The following is a 13362-nucleotide window of genomic DNA, read 5'->3' as shown; positions in this document are numbered from 1 at the left end:
TTTTTTACCTTTTAAAACTTGCTTGTCCTTGTCGATGAAAAGCATACCCATAACATGATGCAGCCACCACCACGCTTTGTATTCAGGACATAAAGTTAATTTCTTTGCTACATTTTTTGCAGTTTTACTTTAGTGCCTTATTGCCAAAAGAATGCGTATTTTTATATTTTATTCACTTCTCGACTGACGGACCTTACAGATAATTGTATTTGGGGTACAGAGATGAGGTAAAAATCATGTTAAACACTATTATTGCACAAAGAATGAGTGAATTTTTACTCCTGAACTTAAATAGGCTTGCCCTAAAAAAGGGGTTGAATACTTATTGAATCAAGATATTTCAGTTTCGTGCTCAGTTATTTGTAGTTCATTTCTAAAAATGAAAAACTTATTTCAAAATTCCACTTTGAAATAAGGGTTATTGTGTGTAGACCAGTGACACACAATCTACATTTTATCCATTTTAAATTAAGGCTGTAATACAACCAACATGTGGAAGAAGTCAAGGGGTGTGAATACTTACTGAATTTATATTGAATTGTAATGTTTTCCACCAAGTCATTGGGGCATGGAGTCTACAAGGTGTCGAAAGCATTCCATAGGGAAGTTGGCCCATGTTGACTCCAATGCTTCCCACAGTTGTGTCAAGATGGCTGGTAGTGGATTTCTACTCCGAACAGCTCATTCCATCTCATCCCACAGATGCTCAGTTGGATTGAGATCTGGTGACTGGGAAGGCCACTGCAGTAAGCTGAATTCAGTGTCATGTTTATGAATCCATTCCTGGACAATCCTAACCTTGTGTCAAGGACCATTATCCTGCTGAAAAAAAACATTTTTGTAGATGGGTACACTGCTGCCATGAAGGGATGCACCTGATTGACAATGATGTATCCTGTGGCTTTCAAACGTTGCTCCACTTTTATCACGGAGCCCAATGTGCGCCATGAAAACACACCCCACACCACCACCTGGTACCAGCAGGATTGGGTAGGTTACTTTCTAAATGTAATCTGTTACAGGTACTAGTTAACCATCCAAAATTGTTATCGGTGGCGTAACTTTTGGATTAACCAAACTCAGTAACATAATCTGATTACATTCCGTTACTTTTAGATGACTTTCCATTAATGTTAAAGATTAGAAGAAGACAAAAAAGCAGTTTCCCAATTGAATGACATCTATTGTAGGATAAATCAATGTTAAAGTTTACATAGCTGGCCATACATGGATTTCAACTTGTACTTTATGGTTTGGTTATGTAGGCTTCTTCTAATCACTTTCTACCACACATAATAATATGATTAAATGATATCTTTACATTAAAAACCAAAGTCTATCAGAAGTTTAGTCATTCCAATAAATTCGTTTTATTTGTATTTATCTATTTAACTAGGCAAGTCAGTTAAGAACAAATTCTTATTATTTATTTATTTACAATGACGGCCTACTTTTATAACCCTTGATCTTCAAGAATAGGACTTGGAAATATGGAAGTATAGATTAGCCAAACTGTTTTACCTGAGCATGACCCCTAAACTAAGGACATATTAGCCAGCCCTACTCTGTTGTTTATGATTTTGCGCTCATTGAATGGCATGCTTTGAGCACTACTGAAAACTGCTATTTACATGTGAAAAATAAATGCCATATTCTGCATTTGCTATAGGCCTATTGTTTACCTTTTTGTTGGTGACACTTTGATATATTGATAATATACAGCTGTTTAAAGTGCAAATTCACACATGAAACAATAACAAAACAGTTGACCCGCCTCTATTTTGGTAAAAAGCTGAGGGATGGGCCTGGAGAAATGTAACTACTCCGAGGTTAATAGACAGAGCTATGGATGCAAGGACTCCATGATATCCATGATATCAACATTATTGTTTTAACCGTGTTATGAGGCTATACAGTGGTTGTTTACATTTACAATACTTATAAACATTGCATATAAACAAGTTTATATTTTGGGTTCTCATGGAATGTGTCAATTGAACCAAGCTCATGAGGCATTTAAGTTATTTTCTTCAAGAATCAGTGGATATACACTACCGTTCAAAAGTTTGGGGTCACTTAGACCTGGTTTTTGGAAGAAAAGCAAATGTTTTTGTCCAATTAAATAACATCAAATTGATCTGAAATACAAGTGAAGACATTGTTAATGTTGTAAATGACTATTGTAGCTGGAAAAGTCTGATTTGTAATGGAATATCTACATAGGTGTACAGAGGTCCATTATCAGAAACCTCTCCTGTGTTCCAATGGCACGTTGTGTTTGCTAATCCAAGTTTATCATTTTAAAAGGCTAATTGATCATTAGAAAACTCTTTTGTAATTATGTTAGCACAGCTGAAAACGGTTGTTCTGATTACAGAAGCAATACAACTGGCCTTCTTTAGACTAGTTGAGTATCTGGAGCATCAGCATTTGTGGGTTCGATTACAGGCTCAAAATGTCAAGAAACAAAGAACTTTCTTCTGAATCTTGTCAGTCTATTCTTGATCTGAGATATGAAGGCTATTCCATGTGAGAAATTGCCAAGAAACTGAAGATCTCATAAATCGCTGTGTACTACTCCCTTCATAGAACAGCACAAACTGGCTCTAACCAGAATAGAAAGAGGAGTGGGAGGGCCCGGTGCACAACTGCGCAAGAGGACAAGTACATTAGAGTGTCTAGTTAGAGAAACAAGATGCCTCACAAGTCCTCAACTGGCAGCTTCATTAAATACTACCTGCAAAACACCAGTCTCAAAGTCAACAGTGAAGCGGCGACTCCGGGATGCTGCAAAGAAAAATCCATATCTCAGACTAGTTCTTCAAAGGTATCGGTAATCTGATCAAATAAATGTTGCTGGTAATGTAACGGATGACAGTTACCGTTTTTTTGGTAATCCCTTACATGTGGTCCGTTATTCCCCAACCCTGGGCACCAGCCTGCAATGTGGACACGTGGCATGATGGATGCATGTACTCTGGGTTTTGTCCATACTCTAGTTAAGCGTGAAACAGCAGGAAGTGGGATTCATCAGACCAGCCAATGTTTTTCCAATTCTCCAGTGTTTATGTTACATAGCCCACTGCAACCGCAGTTTCTTGTTTTTTCCTGAAAGATGTGGAACTCTATACTGTCGTCGGCTGCCATTACCCCATTCATGTCAAGGTACAACAAGTTTGCATTATTTTATGGCTCTTTGGGCACCAATGTTGGACTGTCAGTTGACTAACTGTAGCCCTTCTATTGCTCTGCACAATGTGTCAGCCTCCTTTGTTCTCATTAATAACCCATTTTCGACCACTGGCCTGCCATTGGCTGGATATCCTTTGGGTAGTGAATCATTCTTGATACACGGGACACTGTTGAGATTGAAAAACCCAGCAGCGTTGCAGTTCTTGAAACACTCAAACCAGTGCGACTGGCAGTGACTACCATACCCTGTTCAAAGGCGCTTAAATCTTTTGTCTTGCCCATTTGTCCTCTGAATCCATGTCTCGATTTGTCTCAAGGCATGAAAATGCTCCTCCCTTTCATCTTCACTGATTGGTGGATTTAACCATTTAAGAACTGCAACGCTGCTGGGTTTTTCAATAATAGATCATAGCTTTCACCTGGGTTCACCTGGTCAGTCTATGTCAAGAAAATAGTTTTTAATGTTTTGTACACTCAGTGCATATTCAGACCCCTTGACTTTTTCCACATTTTGTTAGGTTACAGCCTAATTCTGAAATTGAATAAATTTTTCGCCCCATCAATCTGCACACAATACCCCAGAATGATAAAGTAAAAACAGTTGTACATTTTTTTTGCTAATTAATAAATAAAAAAACTGAAATATCACATTTACATAAGTATTCAGACCCTTTACTCAGTACTTTGTTGAAGCACATTTGGCATTGATTACAGCCATGGGTATGATGTACAAGCTTGACCCACCTGTATTTGTGGATTTTCTCCAAATCTTCTCTAATGATCCTCTCAAGCTCTGTCAGGTTGGATGGGGAGTGTTGCTGCACTGCTATTTTCAGGTCTCTTCAGAGATGTTCGATCGGTTTCAAGTCCAAGCTCTGGCTGGGCAACTCAAGGACATTCATAGACTTGTCCCGAAGACACTCCTGCATTGTCTTGGCTGTGTGCTTAGGGTCGTTGTCCTGTTGGAACGTGAACCGAGCTCTGAAGCAGGTTTTCATCAAGGATCTCTCTGTAATTTGCTCCGTTCATCTTTCCCTCGATCCTGACTAGTGTCCCTGCCCCTGAAAAACATCCCCATAGCATCATAGCATGATGCTGCCACCACCATGCTTCACCGTAGGGATGGTTCCAGGTTTCCTCCAGACGTGACGCTTGGCATTCAAACCAAAGAGTTAAATCTTGGGTTCATCAGACCAGAGAATCTTGTTTCTCATGGTCTGATAGTCTTTAGGTGCCTTTTGGAAAACTCCAAGCGGGCTGTCATGTGCCGTTTACGGAGGAGTGGCTTCCGTCTGGCCACATTACCATAAAGGCCTGATTGGTCAAGTGCTGCAGAGATGGCTTTTCTTCTGGAATGTTCTCCCATCCCACAGAGGAACTCTAGAGCTCTGACAGAGTGACCATCAGGTTCTTGGTCACCTCCCCGACCAAGACGCTTCTCCCCTGATTTCTTAGTTTGGCCAGGCAGCCAGCTCTAGGAAGAGTCTTGGTGGTTCCAAACTTCTTCCATTTAAGAATTACATTTACATTTACATTTAAGTCATTTAGCAGACGCTCTTATCCAGAGCGACTTACAAAAAGAATGATGAAGGCCACTGTGTGCTTGGGGACCTTCTATGCTGCAGAGATTTTTGGTACCCTTCCCACAATCCTGTCTTGGAGCTCTACGGACAATTCACTTGACCTCATGGCTTGGTTTTTGCTCTGACATGCACTATTAACTGTGGGACCTTATATGGACAGGTGTGAGCCTTTCCAAATCATCTCCAATCAATTGAATTACCACAAGTGGACTCCAATCAAGTTGTGGAAACATCTCAAGGATGATCAATGGAAACAGGATGCACCTGAGCTCAATTTTCAGTCTCATAGCAAAGGGTCTGAATACTTACATACATTTCTGTTTTTAATTTTTAATAGATTTGCAGAAAATCTAAAAACCTGTTTTTGCTTTGTCATTATGGGGTATTGTGTGTAGATTGCTGAGGATTTTGTATTTAATCAATTTTCCCCTAAATCCTCCTTCACGCCCTCCCTCCCTTAAGTCCAGCGTAAATTAGGAAAGGTTCCCTGGTCCCTCCCTACTTTCTGAAGGCATAGTATAAAAGGGGATTAGAAAGGATGCAGGTAATGGTATTTGATAGATTTCAGTTCTTTCCCTAGATGATCTACCTCCCTCTCCCTATTTATTCACATAAACCTGGTTCTCCGTAAGCTCCGTATTTGTTTTTACAACAAGCTCTATGAGGGAGTATCCCTAACATCCCATGACCATGACCATGTCCTTCATTCCCCCTGTCCCTCCTTCCCCCTACCAATCCTCCTTCACCCTCCCTCCCTCCCTCACTGTCCTCTCATCCTCCCCCTGCTCCCTCCTTCCCCCTACCAATCCTCCTTCACTGTCCTCCCTCCCTCCCTCCCTCCCTCCCCCTCCCTCCCTCCCTCCCTCCCTCCCTCCCTCCCTCCCTCCCTCCCTCCCTCCCTCCCTCCCTCCCTCCCTCACTGTCCTCTCATTCTCCCCGTGCACCCTCCTGCCTCCCCCTATCTCACCCTCCTTCACTGTCTTCTCCTCCTCCCCCTCTTATTCACCCTCTCTCCCTACTTCACCCTCCTTCACTGTCCTCTCATCCTCCCCCTCTTTCCCTCTCCCCCCCCCTACCTCACCTTCCTCCCTCCCCTCCCCCTCCCCTCTCCTCCTCTCAGGTTCCAGGGTGGTGATGTGTGTAGCTGTGGTCAGACCAGTGTGACGGACCAGTTCTCCTCTTTGTCCTGGGACTCCTTCAGTGGAGAGGTGCTCAACTCTCTCTACAACACCGCTCCCATCTCCATGGCCTGTAACCAGTCCTCTGCCAAGCTCTTCCCTGTGAGTATAGTACAGGACAGTAGAGTACAGTTATAGTATAGGACAGGACAGTAGAGTACAGTTATAGTATAGGACAGGACAGTAGAGTACAGTTAAATATTCTAAATATGGTTCCGGAGAAGAAGGCAGTCGTTTTAAGGGTCTCCAACCGATTGTATTTTTTATTTGTTTATTTGCGTAGTTTGTAACTTATTTTTGTACTTATTTTGTACATAATGTTGCCGCAACCAGCTTTTATGACCCGAAAATAACTTCTGGACTGCGATTACTCACCACGGACTGTCAGAATCCTTTTTTCTTTTCATGAGTCTGAGGAGCCCGACGCGAACTATATACTGCTTTCTCAGGAACAGGCCCAGATCCCTATGATTTGCGTAAAGAGGAGGCGGAGAAAAAGGCCTTATGAGAATTCGTAGGTGATCGAATAAACCCCCACTTCCTTCCATTCTGATAGCAAACGTGCAATCTTTGGAGAATAAAATAGATGACCTAAACAGAAGATTAAATTACCAACATTAAACATTAAAAACTGTAATATCTTAAGCTTAAGCTTCACGGAGTCGTGGCTGAACGATGACAGTATGGCTGACACTGTGGCAGAACGATGACACTATCAACATACAGCTGGCTGGTTATACGCTGTACCGGCAGGATAGAACAGTGGCGTCTGGTAAGACAAGGGGCGGGGGACTATGTATTGTTGTAAATAACAGCTGGTGCACGATATCTAAGGAAGTCACAAGCTATTGCTCGCCTGAGGTAGAGTATCTCATGATAAGCGATAGACCACACTATCCACCTAGAGAGTTTTCATCTGTATTTTTCGTAGCTGTTTACATACCATCACAGTCAGAGGCTGGCACTAAGACAGCATTGAATGAGCTGTATTCCTGTTATGAGAATTATGTTCTCGATATTCATAAACCAATTCAATTAACTACTCAGTCTACTAACCAGGATTTGTAAGATACTGGTGGAAATGAAACAGACGGAAGCCCAGCTAAAATAGTCAATAAGGTTTATTCACGAGAGAGCTGGTTAGTTGTACAAAACCATTCATTCATTTTATACTGGCTTCTTACTCACATACTTTCACAAACAAACATTAGGCATCCTACGCACACACTGTCCTGCTACCCAGCCGATAAAGATTAGGGGAGTCCGTGAGAATCACTCCCCATCCTCCCTCAAGATAGGGAGACCCAGGGAAGTACTCTCAGTGGCCCCAGCCAAGGTCGGCACCGAAACTTGCTCAGACAGTCTGTTTTTTAGATACTATAATAGACATTGTTACAGTTATATTGTTTTACCCTAATTCTGAGTTAAACTACACACATCATGACTAACACTACACACGTAATTGATTATAGTTTTATGATTCTAATCAATTTCATACAATTATATGGCTTCAGATTTGATTGTATAGTACAGGGCAGTAGAGTACAGTAGAGTACAGTTATAGTATAGTACAGGACAGTAGAGTACAGGTGTAGGATATTACAAGACAGTACGGTATAGTTATAGTATCGTACATGACAGTGCAGTAGAGTATAGTACAGGACAGTAAAGTAGAGTATATTTAAAATATAGTAAATGACAATAGAGGGGAGTTATGGTACAGGACAGTAGAGTACAGTTATAGTACAGGACTGTAGAGTACAGTTGGAGTACAGGATAGTATAGTACAGTTATAGTATAGCACAGGACAGTAGAGTACAGTTATGTACAGGATAGTATAGTACAGTTATAGAATAGCACAGGAGAGTAGAGTACAGTTATGTATAGGATAGTATAGTAGAGTATAGGTATGTATAGTACAGTAGAGTATAGGTATGTATAGTACAGTAGAGTATAGATATGTATAGTACAGGACAGTACAGTATAGTATAGATATGTATAATACAGTATAGTATAGACATGTATAGTACAGTAGAGTATAGTTATGTATAGTACAGTATAGTATAGACATGTATAGTACAGTAGAGTATAGTTATGTATAGTACAGTAGAGTATAGTTATGTATCGTACAGTAGAGTATAGTTATGTATCGTACAGTAGAGTATAGTTATGTATAGTACAGTAGAGTATAGACATGTATAGTACAGTAGAGTATAGTTATGTATAGTACAGTAGAGTATAGTTATGTATCGTACAGTAGAGTATAGTTATGTATAGTACAGTAGAGTATAGATATGTATAGTACAGTAGAGTATAGTTATGTATCGTACAGTAGAGTATAGTTATGTATAGTACAGTAGAGTATAGATATGTATAGTACAGTAGAGTATAGTTATGTATAGTACAGTATAGTATAGACATGTATAGTACAGTAGAGTATAGTTATGTATAGTACAGTAGAGTATAGTTATGTATCGTACAGTAGAGTATAGGTATGTATAGTACAGGACCATACAGTAGAGTAATTGTTATGTATAGTACAGTAGAGTATAGTTATGTATAGTACAGGACCGTACACTGGAGACTAACTCTACCGTATAGAGACCTGGTGACTGGAGACTAACTCTACAGTATAGAGATAATTCTGGTGACTGGAGACTAACTCTACAGTATAGAGACCTGGTGACTGGAGACTAACTCTACCGTATAGAGACCTGTACAGTGATTGGAGACTAACTCTACCACATAGAGACCTGGTGACTGGAGACTAACTCTAGTTATGAGACCTGGTGACTGGAGACTAACTCTACCACATAGAGACCTGGTGACTGGAGACTAACTCTACCGTATAGAGACCTGGTGACTGGAGACTAACTCTACCGTATAGAGCATATTCTCATAGAGAAACACTGCACAGAAACACATTCCATCACACATGATCAAACACACAGTTTAACAGTTCAAATGTGCGCTTAACCATCACACAAAACGAGTCAAAAGTTCACAGCACATTTAAGGTCTTCACAGTACAGTGATGTTCACACACACACACACACACACACACACACACACACACACACACACACACACACACACACACACACACACACACACACACACACACACACACACACACACACACACACACACACACACACACACACACACACACCTTGTCTGACTGCTTCTGTGTTTTTTTTGTGCCAGGGCGACTGGGAAAGGCAGGAGCTTCCTGTTGTGACATCACAGCTCCAGAGGCCCCGCTACCCGTGTGAGGGGGGCAAGCTGCCCTCCCAGAGCAGTGAGCCCACCGTGGTGCAGCCTGACAGGGGGGAGGAGGTCTGATGCCCCTCTCCTCTGTCTGAATATCAACCCCCTTCTTTATCTCTCTGGTGATCTACTTCACCTCCACCACATCAACAACACAAGGACTAGCATGATATCAGCTCTGTCATCATCACATCGCAGTATTATTACACAGTGAATTACGACAACATACTCCAACATCTCTCACCAGATATGTTTTGTCCAATGAATCTGAAAACATTGTCACATTGTTGGGTGAAGATACTGGTGGATAAATATGAAGCTTCATTTTACTGGTCGTCGTGGTTTATCATTTTAAGCTGTATGTTAATCATTGACATCAAGAACTGCGTATCAATGATACATGTTAAAGTCTTCTAAACCTGTCACTCAAATGATTTGGACATATAGGACCAGTTTCCCAGAGACAGATTAAGCCTAGTTCTAGTCCCATGCTTAACAAATAACAATATTGTCTATTCCCAAAGAAAGAATTCCTGCATTGAATTTGAAATGAATCAATAAAGTGTATTGAAGAATTCACAGGCAAGCAGTTCGACCTTTTGTTTTATACAGGCAAGTAATTATATTTCGTTAATTAATTATCATTGACTCCAATTCAGCAAGAAGAAAACACTGGGTATTCAGTTCTACAATTAACATAGCGCAGTATACAACACTAATATGAACACAACAGCTAAATGAAACCAATGGGATCATATAACATGCTCACATATAGAGTGCCACAGTAAGAGTCATAATACCCATTAAACCTAGCGGTCAAACAGGGAAATGGTTCCAATCGTTTTTCCACCATAGATTTTTCCCATGGGGGATTTTATGGGGGATTTTATAATAAGGGCTGTGTTTTGTGTAGGCTTACCCTGGTGCGACGTTTTCATAACCGTGTATATCTCTCTAGGATAAGGTGGTCGGCAGGGAAAATGTCCTTCACACAGTTGTTTGAGGGGTCAAAGTGCAACTTGAGGTATGCCTTAGCCTCGGATACCACTCCGATTCCCCCCAGAGTAAACTTCTCAATCTTTAAAAAGTCAGCATTGACCTGAGAGAGAGAGAGGGCACACACAAACATGGTTAAATCAACACCTCTGAGGCTTGATTGCAATGAAGAGGCAGAACTTAACCTGCTTTGCAATGAAGAGGCAGAACTTAACCTGCTTTGCAATGAAGAGGCAGAACTTAACCTGCTTTGCAATGAAGAGGCAGAACTTAACCTGCTTTGCAATGAAGAGGCAGAACTTAACCTGCTTTGCAATGAAGAGGCAGAACTTAACCTGCTTTGCAATGAAGAGGCAGAACTTAACCTGCTTTGCAATGAAGAGGCAGAACTTAACCTGCTATGCAATGAAGAGGCAGAACTTAACCTGCTTTGCAATGAAGAGGCAGAACTTAACCTGCTTTGCAATGAAGAGGCAGAACTTAACCTGCTTTGCAATGAAGAGGCAGAACTTAACCTGCTTTGCAATGAAGAGGAGGAACTTAACCTCCTGCAGGTTAGCGATGGATGTCTTACAATGCTACTAACAGAAGATTATATTCACCCCCGAGGCTTGATTGCTAGGAAAAACCTACAAGGATAAACCATCAGATTAGTTGATCTGCTGTTGTTACCGTGTCAAGTGACTACGATACCAGACAGCTGGTCTAGATTCTCTACTCTCGCCCCCAAATATCAACCCATCAGGAGCATTGAAAACCGTAAGGCTGATCAATCAATCAAATGTGTTGTCATGTGTTGCTGCCTTGTAATGTTGTCTCTCTTGTTGTGATGTGTATTTTGTCCTATATTATATTGTATTTATTATTATTATTATTTTTAATCCCAGGCCCCCGTCCCCGCAGGAGGCCTTTTGCCTTTTGGGAGGCCATCATTGTAAATTAGAATGTATTCTTAACTGATTTGCCTAGTTAAATAAAGGTTAAATAAAATAAATAGTATTTTGTAAAGTCCTTTTTACATCAGCACATACAGTTGAAGTCGGAAGTATACATACACTTTAAAACTCGTTTTACTTGATTTAGTTAACCATTTCAAATATGGACTGTCCATGGATATTTTTGCCTCAATCTTGATAAGAAATGACCACATTAGAAAATGTTATATAAAAAATAGTTAATAAAATAATACAAGTAGGCAACACCATTAAAACATTGGTTTTCCATTCATACAATGTGTTGGGTAAATTGCCACAGTAAACGAGGAAATACTTTTTTTTTTCAAATAGATAACGTCGCCCTTTGTCTGCTCATAAAATAGAACTAAATTCCCTTACAAAAAAAGATTGCAGTTTTGAAATTGCAGTAAAAGTGCAGTAACTGCAGTTGACTGTGGTATTTTGGCGCAGTAATTGCAGAATAAACTGCATGTATATTGTACTGTAACTGCAGTTACACAGCAAAACTACTGCAGCAAAAAAACTGTTATTTTGGACCTAATTGTTTTAATTTCACCTTTATTTAACCAGGTAGGCCAGTTGAGAACAAGTTCTCATTTACAACTGCGACCTGGCCAAGACAAAGCATAGCAGTGCAACAAAAACAACAACTCAGAGTTACACATGGAATAAACAAACGTACAGTCAATAACACAATAGAGAAATCTGTGTACAGTGTGTGCAAATGAAGTAAGGAGGTAAGGCAATAAATAGGCCAATAGTGGCAAAGTAATTACAATTTAGCAGTTTACACTGGAGTGACATATGTGCAGATGAGGATCTGCAAGTAGAAATACTGGTGTGCAAAATAACAGAAAAACAAAAACAAGTATGGGGACGAGGTAGGTAGTTGGTCGGATGGGCTATTTACAGATGGGCTGTGTACAGCTGCAGTGATCGGTAAGCAGCAGAGGGAGATATAAGTCTCCAAACTTCAGTGACTTTTGCATTTCGTTCCAGTCATTGGCAGCAGAGAACTGGAAGGAAAGGAGGTGTTGGCTTTGGGGATGACCAGTGAAATATACCTGCAGGAGAAGGTACTATGGGTGGGTATTGCCATGGTGACCAGTGAGCTGAGATAAGGCGGAGCTATACCTTGCAAAGACTTATAGATGACCTGGAGCCAGTGGGTTCGGCGACGAATATGACCAGCCAACGAGAGCATACAGGTCGCAGTGGTGGGTAGTATATGGGGCTTTGGTGACAGAACAAATTGCACTGTGATAGACTACATCCAGTTTGCTGAGTAGAGTGTTGGAGACTAATTTGTAAATGACATCGCTGAAGTCAAGGATCTGTAGGATAGTCAGTTTTACAAGGGTATGTTTGGCAGCATGAGAGCAGGCGTTGTTGCAAAATAGGATGCCAATTCTAGATTTAACTTTGGATTGGAGATGCTTAATGTGAGTCTGGAAGGAGAGTTTACAGTCTAGTCAGACACCTAGGTATTTATAGTTGTCCACATATTCTAAGTCAGAACCGTCCAGAGTAGTGATGCTAGTCGGGCGGGCGGGTGCGGGCAGCGATCGGTTTAAGAGCATGCATTTAGTTTTACTAGCATTTAAGAGCAGTTGGAGGCCACGGAAGGAGTGTTGTTTGGCGTTAAAGCTCGTTTGGCGGTTTGTTAACACAGTGTCCAAAGAAGGGCCAGATGTCAGTGATCTTGGATATATATACAGAGAAAAGAGTCGGCCCGAGAATTGATCCCTGTGACACCCCCATAGAGACTGCCAGATGTCCGGACAACAGGCCCTCTGATTTGACACACTGAACTCTGTCTGAGAAGTAGTTAGTGAACCAGGTGAGGCAGTCACTTGAGAAACAAAGGCTGTTGAGTCTGCCAATAAGAATACGGTATTTGCAGCACACGATATTGCAGTTATACTGCACTCTGACTGCAATATTTTATTGTAAGGGGTTGTTCCAAGGATAATACCAACCAGAGGGACGAAATAGTCTTGAAAAATGTTGGCTGCCATCAAGAATAAAGATAACCTCAACATCTGAGTTAGATTGTGGTAAATTGCTGGCCAATGTTGGTTGCAATTGAGATCAGCAGTGCAGGTGGTTTCAGCGCGTATTGAAGGTTTAACGAGAGATCAGCTGGCAATAAACTGGTGGCTCATCCATGGTTGCAATTGGCCCAGA

The 13362-nt window shown here is 41.0% G+C and overlaps 1 protein-coding gene across 1 annotated transcript in view; it reads left to right on the top strand.

The window, feature by feature from the left end:
- The window catches only part of LOC118391620 (dopamine beta-hydroxylase-like), a 49310-nt gene extending 39557 nt beyond the window's left edge, over positions 1–9753 (top strand). Inside the window, exons 11-12 of the mRNA XM_052458448.1 lie at positions 5896–6055; positions 9161–9753. Of these exons, the coding sequence (XP_052314408.1) occupies positions 5896–6055; positions 9161–9298 (298 nt within the window). The 3' untranslated portion in view covers positions 9299–9753. The remainder of the gene's footprint in view (positions 1–5895; positions 6056–9160) is intronic.
- The last annotated feature ends 3609 nt before the right edge of the window (positions 9754–13362 follow it).

Source organism: Oncorhynchus keta, chromosome 12, assembly GCF_023373465.1.
Source record: "Oncorhynchus keta strain PuntledgeMale-10-30-2019 chromosome 12, Oket_V2, whole genome shotgun sequence".
Lineage (NCBI taxonomy): Eukaryota > Metazoa > Chordata > Actinopteri > Salmoniformes > Salmonidae > Oncorhynchus > Oncorhynchus keta.
This window is presented reverse-complemented; position numbering and strand designations above follow the sequence as displayed.